This window comes from Pan troglodytes, chromosome 8, assembly GCF_028858775.2.
Source record: "Pan troglodytes isolate AG18354 chromosome 8, NHGRI_mPanTro3-v2.0_pri, whole genome shotgun sequence".
Lineage (NCBI taxonomy): Eukaryota > Metazoa > Chordata > Mammalia > Primates > Hominidae > Pan > Pan troglodytes.
In genome coordinates, this window is record NC_072406.2 from 108,455,318 (window position 1) to 108,478,418 (window position 23,101).

General features: G+C 42.5%; 1 protein-coding gene across 7 annotated transcripts; it reads right to left on the reverse strand.

Moving 5' to 3' along the window:
- Positions 1-5,586: 5,586 nt before the first annotated feature.
- OPALIN (oligodendrocytic myelin paranodal and inner loop protein) lies at positions 5,587-19,634 on the reverse strand. Of its 7 annotated transcripts, none has more exons than XM_063817618.1 (7): positions 19,234-19,627; positions 15,603-15,638; positions 13,817-13,855; positions 11,747-11,779; positions 10,075-10,194; positions 8,657-8,713; positions 5,587-6,475 (listed from the first exon to the last, which is right to left on the reverse strand). In XM_063817618.1, the coding sequence occupies exons 3-7, from the start codon at positions 13,823-13,825 to the stop codon at positions 6,299-6,301; spliced, it is 396 nt and encodes a 131-aa protein (XP_063673688.1). In that variant the 5' UTR covers positions 13,826-13,855; positions 15,603-15,638; positions 19,234-19,627; the 3' UTR covers positions 5,587-6,298.
- Between the last annotated feature and the right edge of the window lie 3,467 nt (positions 19,635-23,101).

Sequence of the window (23,101 nt, forward strand, 5' to 3'; positions counted from 1 at the left end):
CTAAAAAAAGCTGGGGACAACAAGAGGGTGGACAGCAGCCACCCCCACTGGCCTCAAATCCCAAAATCCACAAAGTATTCTAGTCTTTTCTGCTGCCCAGTGTTTCCCAGTTATGACATTCAAGATTATTCTAGGTAGTAAGTAGATGAATATTTTCATACTGATATAATCAATAAATATTTATTGAGTGCTTACCATATCAGTCATTTTTCTAGGCACAGGGCATAGAAAAGATAACAAAACTGTCAAAAATCTCTGCCTGTATGATTATAAGCATAAAGCTTATGTTCTAGAAAGGTGTTTATTTGTGTTCGAAAGGTGTTAAGAAAATGGTTCCTTATTGATGGTAGTGATATAAAGCTTCCTTTTTGGAGTAGGTTTATTTATATAAGAAAAGCGACTCAAGGTCAGGGAAATCATTTAGGAAATATTACCAGTGAAATGGGGGAGTGGCAAGAATGAGGAGAGAGGGACGCAGGTGGCTGACATTTGGGAAATGTGCAGGTGGCCTTGTCGCCTTCACCGAGCAACTCCCCAGCCCTGTTCTCTGGAGGTCCCCACCACACAATAGCCCCAGGAGGTCCATGCCGGAGGAGTTTCCCCATCAGAGAACCTCACAGATTCTAAATGCTACTTTCCTTATTTGAAAAGGCTTGTTGGAAATTCCACAAATGCCATGTCTTTTTTTTTTCTTTTTTGCTGTAAGCCAGAATTTTTATCAGTTCTGGACATGTTTTTTTTTTTTTTTTTTTTGCTGTAGGCCAGAATTTTTTTCAATTATTGTGGTGACTAGTTACCAGAACTCAGCCTTCGCCAGTGCCTCCTACTTTGGCAGCAGAGCGCCCTCTGATGGCTGACAGAAGAACCCTTGGAGGCAAGCACAGTATGATATAGCAGATCAAGTAGGAAGCAGATTATCTGTTAAAAACATTGGAACTATATGTAAGAAGCCATGGATCACCGATGCTCTATTTGTTCACTTTTTTCCCAGCCTTTTAAATCTGTGTTTTATTTGGGGTAGTTTTTATTGCTGTATCTTCAAGTTTACTAATCTTTTCTTCTGCAATGTCTAGTTTCATTAATCCTCTCCAGTATTTTATCTCACACATTATAGTTTTCATCTTTAGATGTATGATTTAGGTTTTAAAAACTATCTTCCATGCTTCTATTTAACATATTCAATTTTTCCTCTAGCTTATTAAATACATGGAATATAGTGTAACTGTTTCAATGTCCTTGTCTACTAATGATATCATCTGTGTCAATTTTGAGTCAGTTTCTATTAACTGAGTATTCTCCTCATTATGGGTCACATTTTCCTCCCTCTTTGCAAGCTTGGTAATTTTATATTGGATTCTAGACATTGTGAACATTGTGAATTTTTTCCTGGATATTTTTGTATTCCTGTTAATATTCTTAAACTTTGTTCCAGGATGTGGTTAATTTACTTGGAAACAGTTTGATGTGTCCTCATCTTGCTTTTGAGCTTTGTTAGGCAGGACTCATCTTACTTTTGAGCTTTGTTAGGCAGCACTAACGTAGTCTAATCCAGGATTAATATTCTTCCCCACTACTGAGGCAATACTTTTCTCAGTGTTCTGCCTGATGCCTGGTGAATTATGGTGTTTTCTACTCTGGGTGTTTGGGAACAGGCACGGTTTGTGGCCTCCCACTGAAAGGCCTGGCCCATCAGAGCTTAGGGTATTGTTCCCTCTAATCCCTTTGCGTGGTTCTTTCTCCAGCCTTGGGTAGTTTTCTCACGTGCATATGCTGATCAATGGAATAATCAAGAGGTCTCCTCTGTCTCTGTGCAACTCTCTCTCCAGTACTCTGCCCTGCAAATTCTATTCACCTTGGCCTCCATGGACTTCCAGCTCTATCTCACTAACAGCATGTGCAAAAGCCATGTGGTGCAAGGACCATGGTGTCAGAGAAAAGGCCCACGCAGCAGGAGGGCCATGGCATAAAATGAGCAGAGAGAAAGCTCTTGCAGCTGGAGGTTCCCACGTGTCTGAGTTGCAGAGAGAAAGCCTATGTTTGTGGACAGACCATGGCATCTTAAGGGCAGAGAGGAGGCCTAAGTGGTTGGGGAATAGAAACTAGAAGAGGTGGGACACAAGACTAGGCTTTCCCCAGCTCTCAAAACAAAGACCCATATCCTTACCTTGGCTTTCATAAGTGGGTAATCCCTGGCCAGGTGAGTCAACAGTAATCACTGTTTGACTCTTCATGACAAAATCAGTCACATTTATGGTAGAATTTTGTCAACATGGTTTGTTCTCGCTCACAATCAAATCTTTCAAATCATTTTAGCCTGGAAATGAAAGTCTATGATAAACTGATTCTCTTTCATTATAAATCAGATTTTAAGCCCCAGGTTACACTCACCCTGTCCTCCAGAGGCCCCCTTCAGTTTTAGAAATAGTTCTACAGCCTATTGGACAAACTCGGCCAACTTCCAAAATGTTCCCCAGTCTCACCTGTCCAGTTTTAGTATTTTTCACCCCTTAACTTATTGGAGTTCAGGTAGCCTCTCTATAAGATGGAGGAGAGAGGTTTTTTTCTGAGTTTTACTTGGAGGTACAGCACTTTAATGTATGCCCTGACATAACCAGACATTTCAGCCATTTGGAATTCTCAGAGGATTGAAGTGCTATGCCCATTTCTCCTTCTCCTCTAACTTCAGGTAAAGGAAAAAGAAGAAGAGTATAGATTCTTATCTTATTTGAGCCCCAGAGAGAGTTTTATGTCTTTGAGCTTAGAGGCAAAGCACCTGTATGAAAGCTTTCCTGATATTATTTCCATGGATGGAGATTCACATTCAATTGGGTAGAGAAACGTTTCCACAAACACCCAGTTTAGCATTTTCATTATGCCCCCAACATTGTCTTAGGACCTGGCAGATTGTCTGACATTGGAAGGAAGCCAGTGCACATTTGTTAAATCAATTCACGCATTAAGCAATGCTTCTCATCAAGATGGTGGGAGGGCAAAGGTTATATGACTTCACAATCTTTCAAAAATTAGTTATCACTTTTTTGTCTTCAATTAACATCGCAATGTTGCAGGGAAAAACACCTTAAGCAAAACTAATAATTGTTATTTCTTGGCAAAATAAAGAAGAAGTGAGTATCTGTCTCCACCAGCAAAGTCAGGAACTGAGAAGAATCATAGAGGGTATAGAAGGCTGTGCTGATGGGAGTGAGGAACAGGCAGGCAGAAGGAGTGCTTTGCAGGGTTTGGGGAAAATCAAAGTAGAATGTTTGGACTGGATGGATGTAACTTTATAGATAAACCAATTCAAACACCAGATGATACAGGAGGAAATGAGACCCACACACATCATGCAACCTGACTAAGGTCACTTAACTTACCAGCAGCCCTGGGTTAGGGAAGCAGAGCTTCTGACTTTGGGTCTCATCATTTTGCTTACCACACAGAGCTGCCCTCCATGAAAGACTGAACGTCTTCTAGCCTGGCAGAGAAAGTGCCAATATCGGGAATATCCCTGGGATAATCTTGGTTCCAAGGACAGAGCCAATGTTCTCTAATATAGGCAAAGAAAAGCCACAAACATTTTGTAGGTTCATAAGAATGGCCATTTTACTTTTCACTTCATTCCAACATAAGTTCTTGTGTATCATAGCAGAAGTAAATGACAGAAATGCTGAACCTTTCTAGTTTAATAGAAACAATGTTTAAATATTCTAAGCCGTGGATTATAAGTAGAATTAAAATAAGTGATCCAAAACACAAGTCATCCCTCACTTTATAGCTACATGGCTTAGTCACATGCATATTTCAATCCAGCCTCACAACCACCCCATGGGCTAAAAGGATGGAGGATGAGAACTGCTGTCTCCACTTTACAAGTACAGAACTGAGGCTCTGGATGATCAACAATCGGCCCAAGGGCTGACATCTATAAATATCAAAGCCAAGGCCACGGCTGAGTTCTCAGTAAATCCAAGGTCCTTCATGACATGTAGGAGAAGTACAAGCACCAGGATGACTGGGAATGTCTGTTTAAAAATGGCTAAATCTGCTTGTTTAAGGTAATTAGATCCAGAGGACTTGGCACAAAACTGAGTTTCAAAAGGGGCTTTGAAGAGCAGGTATTGACATGTGGCAGAGATTGGGTTCATAGAACATGTTCTTGGTTATTCAGGGAAGAGGGGCATGTTTCTGAGTAATCAGAAGCCCTGTGTGAGAAAGGAATATTTTCTAGGATATCTGTGTGGCTCATGGAACTGCTGGATGAACTTAAGATGCCCTGGACCCAGGCCTTCCCACTGGGAGGCCTGGCCTGCTCGAGGGCAATGGCTATACATGGGGGAACCAGGCTGCCTGGAAGCCTCCTCATGGGAGTGAAAGTGAAAGCCTGTCCCAAGCTGGCTGAATGGCAGGCACGTTGCTCCTTGGCCCATTCCTGTGGTCCTGTCTCCATCCCCTTGGGTCCTCTTGATTTTTCTTTCTACCAAACAGCTTTCCCCTAGATATCCAAGGACTTGGTTCTTTTCTCCAAGTAGACTTGGTTCTACTCCACAGAGTAGATACAGCCCTCATTTCTAATAATCTTTTGGAAAAACTCTTGCCTTCCCCGCGGCCCCCCATCTTTATTTTCAACACACACACAGTCCGTCGCAGAACTGCCCTCCTTAAATACTCTCTGATTACAGACACAAGTAGGAGCAATGAATGATGTGTCTCCTAGGCCAGGTGTGTGGTAGGGTAGCTGACACATGCTAGGAGGAAGTCTGCCCAAAGACACAAAGGAAATGAAATTCATATTGAAGGCAAAAGAAGAGTACAGAAGAAAAAAAAAAAAAGGCTGGGAATGGACTGGAAAATGGGAAGAGGAGTTACTGGGATAAGAGAAAGCTGGAGGGTGGCCTCTCCTGGAGTAATCCACCCAAAATAAGGCAACCTGGTTATAGTTTGCCCAATAGGCTCAATGGGCCAACACCACTTGAAGTAGCCTCTCCTTTTCCATTTGGCCTCCTTGGAGACAGTCCTCAGCAAGCTGAAGCGGCAATGCTATGCGTGGGCTTAAGGGCTCTTGTTTAATCTGAAGCCTTTAAAAAATAAAATGAAAGAAGTTGTAACTTTAACAACTATCCCTAAAGCACAAAAGTTAAAGTTATTTGAGGAACTGCCATCAGAGGTATCATAATGTCTTACTTTAAAAATTAAGCAAAATGTTTCATTGTAAAGACAAAGTGTTGTTTTAATATGAAACATGAATTTCCATCAACATTAACATCTTTAAGGTTAAATGTAACACCACCAGTCTCTGTATTTGGAATTTGGAACTTGTAAGAACCTGCCTTTTCCTGATTCATATGAGGACATGATCACACCTAGATTGGAAGATTCACATACTACCAGCAACACCTAGAATCATCTTTAGATAACAATTTGGATCATAGGCCATGGAGAAAGTTTGTCCTAAATGTTCCCTTGTGTGGCCCTGTGACTATGGGAAACAAATGCTGGTGATTAGCTATTTTATCAGGCAAGCAATATGGGAAGAGGTAGGAGGAAGGTGGTAGAGAGAGAGAACTAACATTTTGACTGGCGACTAAGTAGCAGACACTTCCCTTTATTTCTTATTTAATCTTTTCAATTATGACATGAGGCAAATAGTTCCCCTCCTTTAAAAAAGCAAAAACTGAGGCTTGAAATGTTAAACAACTTCTCCAAAGTCGTACAGCTGCTCAGTGGTAGGTGTGACTTAAGAGTCCATATTCTTTCCACTGCTGTGTGACATGATTGAGCCAGGTGCTTCCCTGTGGTCAGGGAATGTGTGGCTCCACATGATTCCTACCCTGAGATATTCAGAAACAATTAACTGCTTCCTCTCACACATCCTGCATAAGTTTCATTTGTATCCCAACTTGCACCAGGCTGACCTCAGCAACACTTCCATGAAAGTCAGATCTGATGGGTTTTTTGAGAAAAAGGATATGAAAAAAAGAGATGAGAAGGCAAGACACTCAGAAACCAAGCCCCTTTCCCAAAATGACAAAGAAAAGCAAATTCCCACTGGGAGCAGGAATAGGATCTAAGGACCGCATCTGGTGAGTCACATGTACTAACTAAAGCACAAGATCTGAGAGTTGGAATTAACCATGTTGGGGATGTCCCCTAAAGAGACAAATCAGCCCCAAAGTGTTCCAGAGCTGTAAATGAAATTTGGATTGATTAAGAAGCAGCTTGGCATCTCTCCTCTCCAAGTACAAAACCCTGGGTTTTCAGCCCTGTTCCAGTGCCAGGTCTGCTCCTTGACTGAGCTGCATCATTCCAGGCTCAGTCTGGGCACAAGCCACCACAATCCCCTCCTTCTTTCCATTTCTATAGTAGGACGGTAACGGTCATGCACAGGTTCCTCACTTCCTGCTACAGTCTTCACATATATGTGGGCCTCTTGTGCTCCCATCGTATTCTTCTCATGTGTGGGTGATCTCCTAGGATTCTTAAGGAAACAAATAGGTTTTTTAAAAACTACAGCAGAGAATTCTTCCATACAAGATGGACTAAAAGCAACCACATTGACCCTCCCACCTGAAATAACCAAAATCAGACGCAACATTTGAAGCAATAGTTTTCAAGACACTAGACAACAGGCAAGGAGGGACAATGGTCCTGGAGAGACAGAAAACAAATGAGGAGCTTTTGTTTTGGGAATTACCTGAGCTTACTGCTTTGGGAGAGCTTTCAGGCCACTCAACTATCTTTTGTTTATTGTTAACAAAGTTTCTCATTTTTTGTCTTTTAACTTAATCTATTGTGTATTTATATTTAAAGTGAGTTTTGTAGGCATCATATGATTGGACCTTGTTTTTATAGCCAATGTGAAATCTCTTCCTGTTAATTCGGGTATCTAGACCATTTACATTTAATGTGATCATTGATATGGTTGGGTTTAAATCTACCATCTTGCTATTTGTTTTCTGTTTGTTCTACCTGTTTGTTGTGTCTTTTTAACTCTTTTTCTACTTTATTTCATATAGATTTTAGAAGAACCTCATTAAGTTCCATGAAAAAAATTGATTGGGATTTATATTGAAATTACATCTGTTATATAGATCAACATTGTTTGACATCGTTATGTTATTAACACTTTCTATCCAGGAGCATGGTATGTAACCCCCATTATTTAGGTATTATTTAATGGGTTTTTTAACCAAAGTTTTATTATTTTCCATAAAGGTATTACATATTTTTGTTAGATTTATTCCATAGCATTCTACATATTTTAATACCAATTACCATCACAAATGGTAATTTTTAAAATCACTTTTTCTAATTGTTGTTGATGTTGAAAGTGTAAATTACTTTTATATATTGATTTTTGTATCCAGTAAACTTGTTAAAATTTCTTGTTAATTCAAGTAATTTTTCTGTAGATTTAGCTTTTCTTTTCTTTCTTTCTTTCTTCCTTTCTTTCTTTTTTCTTTTTTCTTTTTTTTTTTTTTAGATGAAGTCTCGCTCTTGTCCCCCAGGCTGGAGTGTGATGGTGTGATCTTGGCTCACTGCAACCTCCGCCTCCCAGGTTCAAGTGATTCTCCTGCTTCAGCCCCCCACCAAGTAGCTGGGATTACAGGCACCTGCCACCACACCTGGCTAACTTTTGTGTTTTTAGTAGAGATGGGGTTTACCATGTTGGCCAGGCTGGTCTAGAACTCCTGACCTCAGGTGATCCACCTGCCTTGGCCTCCCAAAGTGCTGAGATTACAGGCGTGAGCCACCGCACCCAGCCAGATTTAGCTTTTCTATGTCGACAATCATACCATCTGCAAATAATGACAATTTGGTTTCTTCCTTTTCAGTGTTACACTTTCTAATTTTTTTTTTGAGATGGAGTCTTGCTCTTGTCACCTGGCTGGAGTGCAATGGTGCAATCTCAGCTCACTGCAACCTCCACCTCCCGGGTTCAAGCGATTCTCTTCCCTCAGCCTCCCGAGTAGCTGGGATTACAGATGACCGCCACCACACCCAGCTAATTTTTTGTATTTTTAGTAGACATGGGGTTTCACCATATTGGCCAGGCTGGTCTCAAACTCCTGACCTCAGATAATTCACCCGCCTCAGCCTCCCAAAATGCTGGGATTACAGGCGTGAGCCACTGCACTGGACCTATACTTTCTAATTTTTAAAAATCCTACTTCATTGACTAGGATCTAAAGTATAATATTGAATAGAAGTGGTGTTAGTGAAGATCCTTGTTTTAATTCTGATCTAAAGAGAATGCTTTCAACATTTTGCTGTTAGGTATGATGTTAGCTGTAATTTTTTGAAAAAGACATCTTTCAAGTCAAGGAAGTTCCCATTCTATTTTTAATTTGCTGAGAGTTCATATCACTGTTAAGTTTTTTTGAACTTTCTTCCCCTATTGAGATGGTCACATGAGTTTTCCATTTTAGTTTGTCAGTAAAATAAATTATATTAAATTGATTGTCTAATATTAAAGGGAGCTTGAATTTCTGTTCAGCCAATAAAAATGCACTGAGAACCTCCTTTGTGCTTGAGCTTCCTCTTGGTCATCTCTTTTCTACATGTGCTCATACTGTGCTTCTTTTGGTGAAAGGCTTTCAAACACTTAGCTTGTTTACTGTGTGAATGGTATATAGAGAGTATAACCAAGAGTTCTTACCTCAGATATCTTGGGATTGTCGTCAATTTCTGAAATTTCACATGGTCTGTCACTTTCCTAAATTGGAAAAAATATAATAATAAAAGAAAGAAAGAAGAAGAAGTGAAGGGTTATAGCATTTGACCGTAACTATGATTAAAATCAGTGGTTTTTAAATCTGAGTGTACATTAAAACAAACAAAAGAAGCACAGAGGCATCTAATAACATCACCCCTCAAACCAAACCAAACCCATACCTAAGCCAAGAAATATCATTGTGAGTTATCAAAAATAATCCAGGGTGAGAGTAGAGATGAAACAATATTGGCCATGAGTTAATAATTGGGTTCATTATACTATCCTCTCTACTTTAGTATATGTTTGAAATTATAATTTAAAAATTGTTTTTGTTTTTTCAAGATCAGTGCCACAGCTTTGTCATCCAGAAATTCTGATTTAATTGGCTTTGGTGATTGGAAATTTTGAGCTTCCTAAATAATTTTAAAGTGCACTGGAGGTTGAGAAACTATTACTTAAACAATACCACCACTAACCACAATACTTCTTGATGTGTTTAAAATTTACAGCTTGTCAACACATCTTTACATGTAAAAATGTTCATCATCCATTATCTCATTTCATCCTTATAACTTTCCCTACCTCTTAAAATAGGGAGGGTAGTTTCTATGACTCCTATTTTGGAGTTGAACTAACCAAGACATATTAAATGTTAAGTCACTTGTCCAGGATCATATAAATCATAAAGTGGCAGAGTCAGGTTTAGAACCTCAATTTTCAATCTCTTAATTAATGTTTACCCATATGATAACAACCTCAAATGTCAATAAATAGAGAATAGAATTAGAACCCAGAGTCCACATGACACAGTTGTGTCATAACCATGGAACCTTGTTGGATATGGGTCTAGGTGGCCTTTGAATTCTAAGCATAGTCCCCAGAACAGTCTGGCATTGGAGGGGTGGATTGGATGGGGAGGATATAGATTCCCTTGTGATTCTATCATGGTGTCTATCATGGACACCTCAGCCCCTCTTCATCTCCTATCTTTCTTAACGTTATCTCCATCCTTTCTTTGTGAAGCTTGTGCGCTTTTGTTTCTCAACTTTAGAAAGCACACCCACTGTACAGACATGTGTTTGCCATGGCAACAGACATCCCTCTCCACTGCTACTTTTTGTTACCCCAAATACCATCTTTGTCAGGAATTCCTCAACTGACCTGAAGGTTTTATGACAAATCGGCTCTGTCTGGTGCCTAATGTCATGTCTGCAGTGGAAATTATGGCCCAGAAACTTCCAGCATCCTGTCCTCAGGAAATAGACATGGGCCCTGAATTCTGACACCCTTAGTCCAAAAGCCAGTTCACTGAAATACTGGTGGCTGCCTATACATCTGGACCCAAAGAAGCTAGTAATCACCTCCATGGCCTCAATGCTGCTTCTTCTTCGGTGAATCAAAGTAAATAGTAAAGCCACCAGCAGGGCTGTGGCCACCAGCAATGGTATGCCCGCCGCTAATCCAAGAGAGGGCCCACAGTCCTGGCACAGAATGAAAAACACAGGGTCAGAGGAAGCCCAGAGTCTTCAATAATAAAGGAAAAATTCAATAGAATAAAAATAAAACAAAAAATCTGCATGGATCATAAACGTCATATACAAAATCAAAAGGGTAATGAAATACTGTGCAAAAATGTTTGTAACACACATGACAAATGACTTACTTTCATAGGACTTAATTTACACAGTTTAAATCTGTTGGAAAGAGTAATGATCAAGTAGAAAAATGGGCAAAGGATATGAACAGGTATTCTTTAGAACAGAAATACAAATGTCTCTTCAATGTAGGAAAAGCTGAGATACAATTCAGAGCAACAATTAGATGTCATTTTCACCTGTTTGGCTAAAAATAAAAGCTTTTATTATACACCACACTTTTTTTTTTGTTTGAGATGGAGTCTTGCTCTGTTGCCCAGGCTGGAGTGCAATGGCACAGTCTCGGGTCACTGCAACCTCCGCCTCCTGGATTCAAACGATTCTTCTCCCTCAGCCTCCTGAGTAGCTGGGACTACAGGTGCATGCCACCACACCCAGCTAATTTTTGTATTTTTAGTAGAGATGGGGTTTCACTATGTTGGCCAGGCTGGTCTCTAACTCCTGACCTCATGATCTGCCCGCCTTGGCCTCCCAAAGTGCTGGGATTACAGGCTTGAGCCACCGTGCCCGGCCATACCACACTATTTTAATATGAATTAAAAAAATTTATTTGCACCTAATGTAAATGATGAGTTAATGGGTGCAGCACACCAACGTGGCACATGTATACATATGTAACAAACCTGCACGTTGTGCACATGTACCCTAGAACTTAAAGCATAATAAAAATAAATAAATAAAAAAGTGACATTTAGCCTTTCAAAAAAAATTTATTTGCAATAAATGCATTAACCTATTAATTTTCAAATTCCCATTTTGCTTTGATCGGAGTGGAAATAGTCATGCTTTTAGTTACATAAGTTTTCAGATTTGCAGACTATCTGGAAATATTGAAGATAATCTGCAGAAACCCTATAAAAGTGCAACTGTTATTTAATAATGGATTCACCTTCACTTCACTTTAGGGGGGAATTGATTTTATTGAAGAATAATAAAAGTATATGAATCACAAATATATAAGTGGATGACTTTTCACATGAGGAATACACGCATAAGACCAACACCCAGATCAAGAAACAGAACATCAGCAGTATCTCAGGATCCCCCTCAAATCCCTTCCAGCCTCCTTGTGCGTGACCACTATTCTGAAATCTATTGCCATAGAGTAGTTTTGTCTGTTTTTCAGCATAATATAGATGCAAATATAAGATATGCACTCTTTGTGTCTGGCTTCTTTTGCTCAACCCTTTGTGAAATCCATCTGTGATTTTGCATGTTCTCCCTCACTTTTGAGCGGAGCTGGTCAAGAATAATTGTTGAGCCAGATTCTGTGCTTAGTGACAGTTCACCTATCAAACTTTAAAGCTCAAAACAAATGCTCAAGATGGATGGAGCATTATTATTATCCCCATTTTATAAATTTAAGTGATATAGTTACCGTTTCTTTCCCACCTGTGACAGGAGAGGACGTCTGTATGGAAAAAGAACATAGATTGTAAAAGAACAAAAATCTATAGAATATACATTATACAAGACAATCTGCCAAAGGTTAGGCTATAAAGCCTAAAGTTGATCCCTTTGCTAAACTTTCTGTTAACAACTACCAAACAGAACCTAACTTGATTGCTTCCCAGGTAAGAATTGGAATAAAATTTGGCTACAAGGAGAAAAGAATTAGGAAATTCAGGCAATGTCTTCATTATTCACCCTGTGGATGTACCACATTTTACAACTCAGAAGGGCTTCCTCCTGTCCCTAGTCAGCACACCTGGCACACTTTGGGCCTACTTGTCCCCATTGCTAGAAGGGAAACACATATAAATACTGGTGGAAGCAAGGCTCTTTAAGGAAGCCTTGCTTGTTTTCAAGTATGTGATGAAACAAATGGCAGAAGTTGTCAAATATCCATGCTCCTGGGGATAATTCTACATGAAATGAATGCATTACATGTTTCTGGTCCACTGAGTTATTGGTCCAATGAGTTACTGGATTTCACTCATTTATAAGATATTTCAGGCAAGAGTTTACCTTGATTAGGAAATCTAAAGGAATAAAGTTCTGCATGAGAAACTATGTAAACTACACTAAGTGGTATGCTGTGGGATTAAGAGCACAGGTCCTGGGCTCACACTGCCTGCCATAGAACAGCCATTTCTCAATTTACAAGCTAAGGGGTTGCATGTCTCTATCTACACAATATCTACAGGGATAGTAGTAGCTGCCTCTAGGGTTATTAGGAGGATTGAATGAGGAACAGAACTATGAACTCTTGTCAGCCCTTTACACTTTGCAAAGCTCTGTCCAGATCTGTTATTTATTTAATACTCTCAGCAATCTCATCAAGTATATTGGAGTCCTGGGGCTTGGACTTTTGACAATTATTAACTCCATTTTACAAAAAAAAATGTAATAGATCTCAGAGAAGTTATGGGACTTGTCCAAGGTTTCACAGATAATCATAACTCTAATCTGAACTTGGATGTTTGACTTCCAAGCCCAGACCTCTTTCCCAGAGAGCTCCCATCAAAAGAAGGTTTTGATGACCAGGCACTGAAACTGGGTACTTAAATGGTTGTCCTTTGACCTAATCACAATCTCCCCCACCCCCACCCCCACACTACTTTAATCCTGCATTTCCCTAAGTTGCTCTGATTCTAAGGGTAGTAGGAAGAATCAGCCATTGTTTCAGGTAAGACTTCCTGTCTTCAGAGTACAGAAATACACTTAGGGTGGCTTTCACTAAAAAAAAAAAAAAAAAAAAAAGGAAGGTGTTAACTCTAAGAATATGGGAGTGTCCCATGGAGCCCAAGGACAGGTGGGAAGCTGGTTTTTCCAGGGACTGGACCTCGGAACGGGGAACTTGTGTGAACCGAAGGCACCCTCCTTTCTCCTTCGCTCCAGAGCAGCATGGCCTTCTGCCTGTACTGTTCTCTGATGTTTGCTTCTCTCTTTCTCTCCAGATGGATTTTTCTGCCCTCATAAACTCCTGCTAATTGTACCAGCTAATGCCATGGAGCACTTAGGATGTGCCAGGTTGTTCAAGAATTTTTCCCATATTGACTTATTTATTCTATACAACTGCCAGTGAATAGTAATGGGACTATGACGATCTCATTTTACAGATGAGAGGAGCAAGGCACAGAGAAGTGAAGTAACTTGTGTAAGGTCACACAGCCCTAGGTGACACACCCCGGGCGGTCTGGCTCTGGGATCCATGCTCTTAACCACTGTGCTACATGGCCTCCATGGCCTAATGCAGTGTCTTAGTCCCATTTTTCATACTTGACAGTTCAGTATGGACTGAACTGACAAATAGACTGAACCTGGCATTTCAGTCCTCAGCAGGGACTGGCCAGCAGGGAGCCCTGTTCCAAACTCCCCACAGAGAGGGATCCAGGTGCCCACCTCTGTCCCACTTTCCAGGGCACTGGCATTCCCAGGCTACCCAGCTGCACTGAAGTGGAAGGGTTATGCAGTAGAAATGTGACTTCCAGGCAGGATTACCTACCATCCACATTGTCCAGAGAGCTGCCCAGGACTTTCAGTGCTAAAAACAGACAACACCAGGCAAAGCAAGATGGTTGGTTGCTCTACACGGGATCAAAGGGGTGAAGAGACAGTTCTCAGAGAAATGAGCTGTTAGCCAAGAGAGTACTCCAAAGGGTGATGACTGGCCACATAAGGGCCCTCTTCCACCCCATTCACCCCCACTCCCCAAGAAATGGCTTCTTGCTTCTCTGCATTCTCTTGATGTGATGGGCCAAGATAACACAGAACCTGGAGTGTCTATGGACCTGCTGGGTTCCAACAGCCAGGGGAAAGTTCCAGCAGTGATTGAAGGAAAAGGTTTTGACAGGAAAAAGAGGAAGAATTAGGGAATTTGCCTGAAGCCAACAGGCAGAAGCTGAAGCAGGGAAGCAGAGCAAGTTGGGGAGGTTCAGAAATGCCCCCCACCAGAGGCGGGAGCAGGTGCCAATGTATTCAGTTCACAGAGGTCTGGGCAGACAGTGGTGGGCACCACAGGTCCAGCAATAAGTCACAATGTTCTAACTTTATGCTACTCTCTAGAACTATGCCCCCATGTTTCAGTAAAATGAGCACTGGCTTAGGAGTCCTCTTACGAGTAAGATTCAGTTCATTCTCTTTGAATAACCAGACAACTTATCAGAAAAATGTGGCACAGCCAAGCCCACTAAAAAACTGGGCCAGAAAAATGCCTTGCTCAACCATAGTAGTGTTACTGATCAGATAACAACCTTGGCTCTTAGTGTTATCTATATGCAATGTGCAAACAGAAGACGGAGGATCAGCTGTGGATTGAAACTCTAACATCGACAATTGAAAACCTCAATTTTGACTTGCAACTAAATGCCATAATCAAGAGCCATAAAATGTTCATTCTTGTTGACCCAATCATTCCCATTTTAGAATACATACAAGGAAATTATCTTAAATGCAGATATCACAAAATGCCATGTATCACAAAGTTATTCCTAATGATAGTTAATCAACTGAAGAAATAATTAACTTGAAAAAATATTATGCGATCATAATATGATCACATGATTATGTGATTAACCATATAACAGTTATGGTTATAAAGACTAGTGGAAAACATTTAGATATAAAATTATATGTAGAGTAAGAAAACAATAGTACAAAGGCAACAAAAGTCAAAATTTATGTAACGCCAAACAGGACAGGAAGGGTTACACCAGTTTTCTGCTGATGAGAGTTTAGGTGTTTTATTGTTGTTGTTGTTTTCCTATTTTCCTTTTCAAAATGTGTATTTATAAGTTTTATAATGGAAATAAATTCTCTCAGCATCTCTCAACTATTCCTCAGTGCGTTTTGAAAGTTTATGTAAATGGCCGGGCACAGTGGCTCACACCTATAATCCCAGCACTTTGGGAGGCTGAGGTGGGCGGATCACCTGAGGTCAGGAGTTTGAGACCAGCCTGGCCAACATGGCAAAACCCTGTCTCTACTAAAAAGTGCAAAAATTAGCCGGATATGGTGCTGCACACCTGTAATCCCAGCTACTCAGGAGGCTGAGGCAGGAGAATCGCTTGAACTCAGGAGGTGGAAGTTGCAGTGAGTTGAGATCATGCCACTGCACTCCAGCCTGGGTGACAGAGCAAGACCTTGTCTCAAAAAAAAAAAAAAAAAAAAAAAAGAAAGTCTGTGTAACTTATCACTGTGTGTGAGGGGTTTATGTGAGTTCTGGAGACCTACTGTAAATTCTGCACTGGTCTTCTCTGCGTTGCCTGGTGAATGGGGGCTGCTGTACTTACTGTGTTCGCTGGCAGGGTGAAGTTCAGTGAAAAACTCTGCAAGATAGAAGTAAACATTAAAGCTCCCAGGGATGGTCAGCAAGCTCCTGACTTCCTCAAACTCACTGACCCTGGTGGATTCCGAGAGATCATTGATCCTATAGACTCAGCCAGCCCCCATCGTCATGCACAGTCTTGGCCCCAAAAGAAGGAAGGGGAGGCAAGGAGCCTGTCATGAGTTCCTCCCTCAGCATCAAGTCAGTCTTGCCACCGCCCCCAACCAGGTCCTCGACCAGGATCAGATGAAGAGGCAGCCTGCAAGGCTATTGCCTGAGGGGTCCCATTCACAAGGGCAGCAAACACACGACTAGAAATTCAGCAAAAGGCTAAAATTATGTTTATTCCCCCTAGAACTCCTTTGAGACAGAAAACTGTTGAATTTAGAAGTATTTTGTGTTTTCTCCTTGGAGTAGAAGGTAAGACCCCCAAAGGGCATGGTCTAACAAGAACACCTGATCCTTACCTGGGAAAGGCAAGGCTTCTGTTTTTGCTACAACTGAGGCAGAGGTTCTAGGCTGCTGGAGCTGAAGTGGCCAGGAGGACAGGGGAACAGCAAACCCTTCTCTTTCCTCCCCTCACTTAGTAGATGGTCTCACCTCTCACGCAAATATGGAGTCCAAATTTAAAGATCGTGGGCTCAGTGGAGCACCAAGTAGCCTGCCCAGGGCCTCAGGTGGCTCCTTTCTCCTCCCTGTCTCCAGCCCCTGTTACTCTAGCCTTTCCAGGCTGCTCCTTACCAAGTCCTTTCCCTACCTAGATTGGAATGATGGGTGGACCTGTTCTGACTCAGCCAGTGTAACTATTTTCCCCTCTTTCCCTGGGTGGAAGTGGTCTTGTTCCCACTTTCTGGACTCTCAGCCCCTTGGGTCCAGCCACCCTGGATTAATACCTCCTGGCTGGGCCCTCCTTCAGCCTCGGTCTCCCTGACCCCCAGATATTTCCCTGGGCTTGGTCTACACCACAGCTTCCCGTCTTTCCAGCATCCCAAGACCAGATTCTGTCATTGTAGAAACAATGCATTTATTAAGTTTTAAAATTAAATGTTATCCAACAATAGGAAAGTTGTGAAACATTAAAGAATCCAAAAGAATCATGTTTCACACCTGAATTACCCGAAAGATCATCTCTCTCAAAACCCTCATTTTCCAGCAGAGGAAACTGAAACCCAGGGACTTATCAGAAATCACCTCATGGACAAATGAGAACAGTTGGAGCCACATAGACCAGCCAATGGGCCCCAGTCTATGTGACTCAACCCCAACCCGAAAGATGGTAACAGAGGATCTCATCCCAACAGAAGCAAACTGACAAAACACCTATTTCAGCTGACTTACTGATGGATTGGAATTCAGATGGGTTAATGAACAAGAAAATCTTTTGTGAACCAGAAGTGTTTTAAGCACCTAGAATGTGTAAGTCCCCCTAGCTTTTGCCCCAAATATTATGTCCTTCAATCAAGGTGGCCCTGCTCAACTAGCACGTTTCAGTGGTGCCTCTGCTCACTTCTCCCCCTCTTGGCAATAGGACACCCGCATTTTATAGAGAATAAACCAAGCCTCAAGAATTTGAACAGGTTTCCCAAGTCCAAACAACTACTTAGCTGTCACCAGAACCTGAGTGTCCCGGTGACAACCTCTTTCCACCACTCTGCAAGGCTTCCAAGCAACTCCAGTAGTCTCTGCGGATGAATCAGAGCACCCAGGCTGACAGCACTGTGCACCTCTGCTTCTGGGATGACAGTGGAACACAGGGACGTCTGGGCCTCTTAGGTCAGGGTCCTCTTGCTCAAGGGACCTAACCACTGCTCTTCACGCTAGCACCAGACCAACACGTGCTGCAAGGACACTGGATGGTCGCTGCACTGAATGCAGCTGCCCAGAGCCTTATCTCATCAGTGGGCACTGAGGACTGATGTCAGCAGCCCTAAGACAAAGCTTCCTTTGGGAGGACAGTAGAAGAGGGGGTGCAGCAACAAGTGGGCCATTGCATGTGTTGTTTATCAACATTTGGATGACGGAGATTTTGGCCAATTTCAGAAAGACACTCATATTTTGTAGAAACACAGTACAGTGCTCTCATGGAGAGAAAAACATCGCACAAATTAGGGTGGAGAAGAATCTGATGCAGTGCCCTTCAGAGACACAGCTGAGTGGGGTGATGCAACCCTGAGCTTGGAGCCACCTGATCTAAATTCGAGCCCAGACTTAGCCACTTAGGAGCTGTGTAGTCTTGGATAAGTCACTCAAACCCTCTGGTCTCCATTTTCTCACAACAAATCTATTCTCCAAGGCTCAGTTTTCCCATTCTCAAAATGGGATACTATTAACTTGCCTTGCCCACTTCACAAGGGAATACCGTAATGTCATCTGTGGCAGCTCCTTTATCCCAAACTGTAAAACACCCTCTGTGTTTTAGGGATCACGTGGTAGCATATTCTTTATGGCCTGGCCAGCACAGAGCTAAGGATAGGAAAGTTCTTGTGGAATGGAATTGCAAGCATGAGTTAGCGATAATCAAAGTACTAGAATTGGATACAATGCAATTATTGCTTACTGCTAGTCTGAGCACTATGCAGTATCTACACAATGATTCTGAAGGCATTTTGGGATCTCAGTGGCTGAACATCCTTCATTATAAGTTTGCAATTTGTAAGAGGAAGGAGGAAGAGACAGGATAAAAACTTACTGCTATTGAAGGTGTGCTGGGTATAAGACCCCATACTCACAACCTCCCCATGAAGGAAGCACTATTATTCCTGTATTATACCTGTGGAAACTGAGACCAAGATAGGTTTTTGCTCACCAGCTTTTAAGTGGTAGAGATCAGGTTAGATCACAGATCTTCCTAACTCCAAAGACTGAGCTCTACTCCTTTTAATAATGCTTTTTGTAAAAAAAAAAAAAAAAAAAAAAAGATTCCACAAGAAAGTGAGATTACACAATATTCTTCTTTTTGTGTCTGGCTTATTTCACTTAGCATAATGTTCTCCAGGTCCAAAAAGGACAAACATGGCAAATGGCAGGGTCTCCTCCTATTCTAAAGCTAATATTCAGTTGTATATACACATATAAACCACAGTCCCTTTATCCATTCATCCACTGATGGACACCTAGGCTGTTTCCATAATTCTTTAGTAAATCACAGAACCCTCTTGTTTTCTCTTCTAACTTAGCAAACTTCATTTGATTGACTCACAACGAAATATTTATCACAAGTAAACAAGAAAGATGGAAAATTTCTGATCAATGATGACCATCCATGTTGCTGATGATGGAACAAAAAGCCAGATTAAACAAGTAAGACAGATAAAATCGTTGATTAGATCCATTGCTTCAACTAGAAAGGGAACATAGGTGAAACATCTACTCTGTACTCTTGTATGTGGGGGTTTAAAAACAAACCTTAATACCAAAATGAAAGACAAGATCAGCAAATATTAGGTGAGAAGTTTAAAAAATTATTGGTATTTTGCATATAGGAAAATAATTTAAAATAAAGTCCCTTTACTTCATTGTACATTTAATTGAATTTGGAGGTTTTTTATAGTAAGAAATGAAAGTTCGATCGAGAAGAGATGCCAGCTTTCACTCACCATTTCTGACAGTCTCCCAGGAACCTTCTTCGTACACTGCCTTTGGTAAGCTCCTTTCTCACTGGCTTTATTGGCTTGTGTCTTTCATTTGTAGGAACAGTTAACTGACAAAGCTGCAGAGGCAGGCTGAGAGGTGGCTCCAAGAGAACCCTGGCCAAGCCATTTATGGTCAGGGGAGTAGCCAAGCCCTCAGTCCATCCCTCGGGAAAGATGGGCTGCTGCTGCATGGCCGACGTGTATGGCCTGGTTCACCCACCCTCTTTGCCTTGATTTTCTGTCCTTCTTACTTTTCAGGCTGCTTTCTTGGCTATATCTCCATCTCAGCAAAGAAGCCACAGCTGGCCTGAGAGCTTGGGGGCTTCTGCAGCCTGCAGCCCTTTGGAAACAATGGGTTACATGAGGCTGAGGCTGGCCACTCCATCCCCAGCTGACGGGAGTCCACATTAACCATGTTACTGATAATGATGGAGTCATTGTGTTACATGGACAACAGCATGGACATTCGGGATGTCTGGAGGAGGGGTGGGGGCTCATTCTGTTGCAGGAGTCACACTGCTGGGGGCTCCAGCTGATGCAAGGTGCTGCACTCAGTGGCCAATGAGCTGCCTGGTGTGAGTTCAGCCTCACCCCCTCTCTGTTTTTGTATTTTGGGTGGGAAGCTCTCTAGACCTGGAGGAAGCCATGGACTTGGGCTGCTTTATAACTTACAATTTCCCTGTTAGGGATTTGCCTCTTTAAAATGGTGAGTGAGTTGCTAATAAAACAACAGAATTAAACCAATAATTTGGCCATTGAAATGAAAACCACTGTGAGAGGAGCAGATAGGAGTGTAAGGAGAGAGCGACTCAAGTGACAGAGGAGGCCGTTGCTTTAGATGACTCTGGGAGATGGCACTGAAGCTGTGCGTGAAAGATGAGAAGAGGGCAGACATGTGAAGGGTTGAGGGAGGAGAGTCCCAGGCAGAAGCCACAGCAAATGCTAAGACCTGTAAGCTTGGTGCACTCCCAGAGCCGGCAGGAGGCCGGTTGGCTGGAACAACATAAACCAGGGAGTCACCCCGGAAGGGGCTAAGGACGGAGTGAGTTTAAGCCCTTTTGATGTGGCATGGGAGGGCATGGTAAGATTTTCATCCTTAGAGCCTTTTCCAAGGGTTTTTCAGTGGGAGAGATGCATGATGTAATTGCTGGTGACGAGGATTGCTAGGGCTTCTCTGTGGAGCCAAGATTACAGGGGAAGAGAGTAGAAGCAGGTGGCTGGCTAGTGGAGTCCAGGTGAGCGATGAAGGTGGCTGCTGTAGGAAGACAGCAGTGAATGATTGTGCTCTCTACTGTGGAGGTGGAGCCACTGGGATTTGATGATGAAAAAAATATGGGGCAGGGGAAGGGCGAGGTGAGGGAAAGAGAAGAATAAAGCCAACTCCTGGGTTTGGGGCTTGACTAACAAAAATGGAGATGCTATTGGCTTAGGCAGGTAATACTGGAGAAACAGATTACCCTTACACCTGAGTAGCCTAGGGGCTGTCCAAGTGTAGGTGCCAAGTAGGCGATTGGATAAAGGGGATCTGGGGCTGAAGACGTCCGTTTGGGAGTGGCCGGCCTGTGGATGGTTTTAAAGCCCCCGGTGTGCATGAGCAGGTAGACAGGGCAGAGGGCCAGGACAGCTGCCAGGGGTTCACAGACATTTAGCAGCCTGGAAGAGGGGGTGTCACTAGCAAGGAGAGTTGAGTGAGGCAGGAAAATCAGAGAAGTTCGGGGGTCACAGGAAAGAAATTTGATTCAAGAAGGGGAGTGGATGTTGGTTAATTGTATCAACTGCTGCTGAGAGGTAGCCTCCGAAGAGGTCAGAAGAGCCTTCTGATTCCCAGTATGGGGGTTGCTGATGGCCTTGACAAGAGCAGTTTAGTGGCACAGTGGAGACCAGATTGCCTTTAATCAGGTGGTTTTTCCATCCTGGTTGCATACCTGAATTACCTAGGTAGTGGTAGGGGGCTAGTTATAAAAACTCTTGAGGCCTAGAACCTGCCCCCAGAGACTCTGACTTAATTGATCAGAGTGAGGCAGGGGCATCCCCAGGGGACGCTAATGAGCAGTCAGGGGTGACAGCTGCTGTTCTAATCAGTTCTTAGACTGTGGTAATCAGCCACCTGCAACATGGCCGACACTGATGCTATCCTAAACAAGACCAATGCGGCCTCTGCCTTGTGGGCTTCCAGTTTCCAAGACTCCACAGTGACAGCCTAAACTGAACCTACTGGTGACAACATGGTCTAGAGAGACCTCTGTTTAGAGCCACAGCTGCCCTACTGGAAGCTGCATGGTCTTAGGCAAGTGAAATAACTTCTTCCAGTCTGAGTCTTTTAATCTACAAAGCAGGGATGATACAATTTACGCAATTAGACTACTTGAATCAGCACAGCTCGTACAAATGATGCTTTTAATTTTCCTTGACTGGCGTAGAATCAACCTGGACCATAGAACTCCAGTTTATGGCCCCAGCACTCTCTGGCAAGGCTGTTTGTGGATGGGGAGGGCCACTGAGGTCCTTTTTGGTACTTTTGTTTGCTGTGCATCCACTGATCCATAACTCTGCCTTCTGATGGACACGTTATCTCTTTAGAAGAATTGTTGACATCTTCAGGCAATTGGTACCCCTGCCTAAGTGTCCATCAGTCATGATTGCCCAGTCACAAGCATCAAAACCAGACTCTGCTTAATTTTTTGAAAAGGAAAATTTGGCCTGGCACAATGGCTCATGCCTGTAATCCCAACACTTTGAGAGGCCTAGGCGGGTGGATCACCTGAGGTCAGGAGTTCGAGAACAGCCTGGCCAACATGGTGAAACCCCATCTCTACTAAAAATACAAAAATTATCTGGGCATGGTGGCACATGCCTGTAATCCCAGCTACTCGGGAGGCTGAGGCAGGAGAATCGCTTGAACCTGGGAGGCGGAGGCTGCAGTGAGCCAAGATCATGCCATTGCACTCCAGCCTGGGCGACAGAGTAAGACTCCATCTCAAAATACAATACAATACAATACAATACAATACAATACAATACAATACAGTACAGTATAGTACAGTACAGTACAATACAATAAATACAATACAATACAATACAATATAATACAATACAGTACAATACAGAAAAGGAGAATTTATTGACTGAGTATAGTGGAGCTCTCAGAAAGGACAGAGGGCTAGAGAACCAGGCTCTGGAAGGACAGAGTGAGGTTGCTCCCAAACCTTCAGCAGCAGCAACTACCAGACGGTCTTTCAGAGGTGTCCTTCCAGGGAAACTGAGCTCCAAAATATCTCAGCCCTTTTGCCTCTCTGATCAGGACTCCAGTCCCAGGAAGAGGATTTGGTTGGTCTGGCTTGGTTCATATGGCCAAGGATGATGTACAACCTGACTAACAGTCCCCCCAGTGAGGGTCCCTCCAATGGAAGAAGAGGTGGTTCTGCAAAATGAATTTGGCATTGTTACCTAAAGGAGAAGGAATGGATGAAGTGAGTAAGCTCTCCTTTGGAAGTCGGGCCTGAGAATCATCTCCTTAGAAACCATAGATGGAATGCCCTTAGTGGGTGAAAGATTGGGGCCACCAACTCTGAGAATCTTGGATCATTTATATTTTGTCACCATGTAAATTTGTACAAGCCCAATCACATGGATGGTCTTCCCTGCAACAACCGGTCAGCTTAAAAAACTGGACCATTCTAAATGACAGGTGGCTGTCTTAGTCCATTTGGGACGCTAAAACAGAGCACCACAGACTGAGTGGCTTATAAGCAACAGAAAGTTATTTATCACAGTTCTGGGGGCTGGGAAGTCCAAGATCAAGGTGCCAGGAGATTCAGTGTCTGGTGAGGGC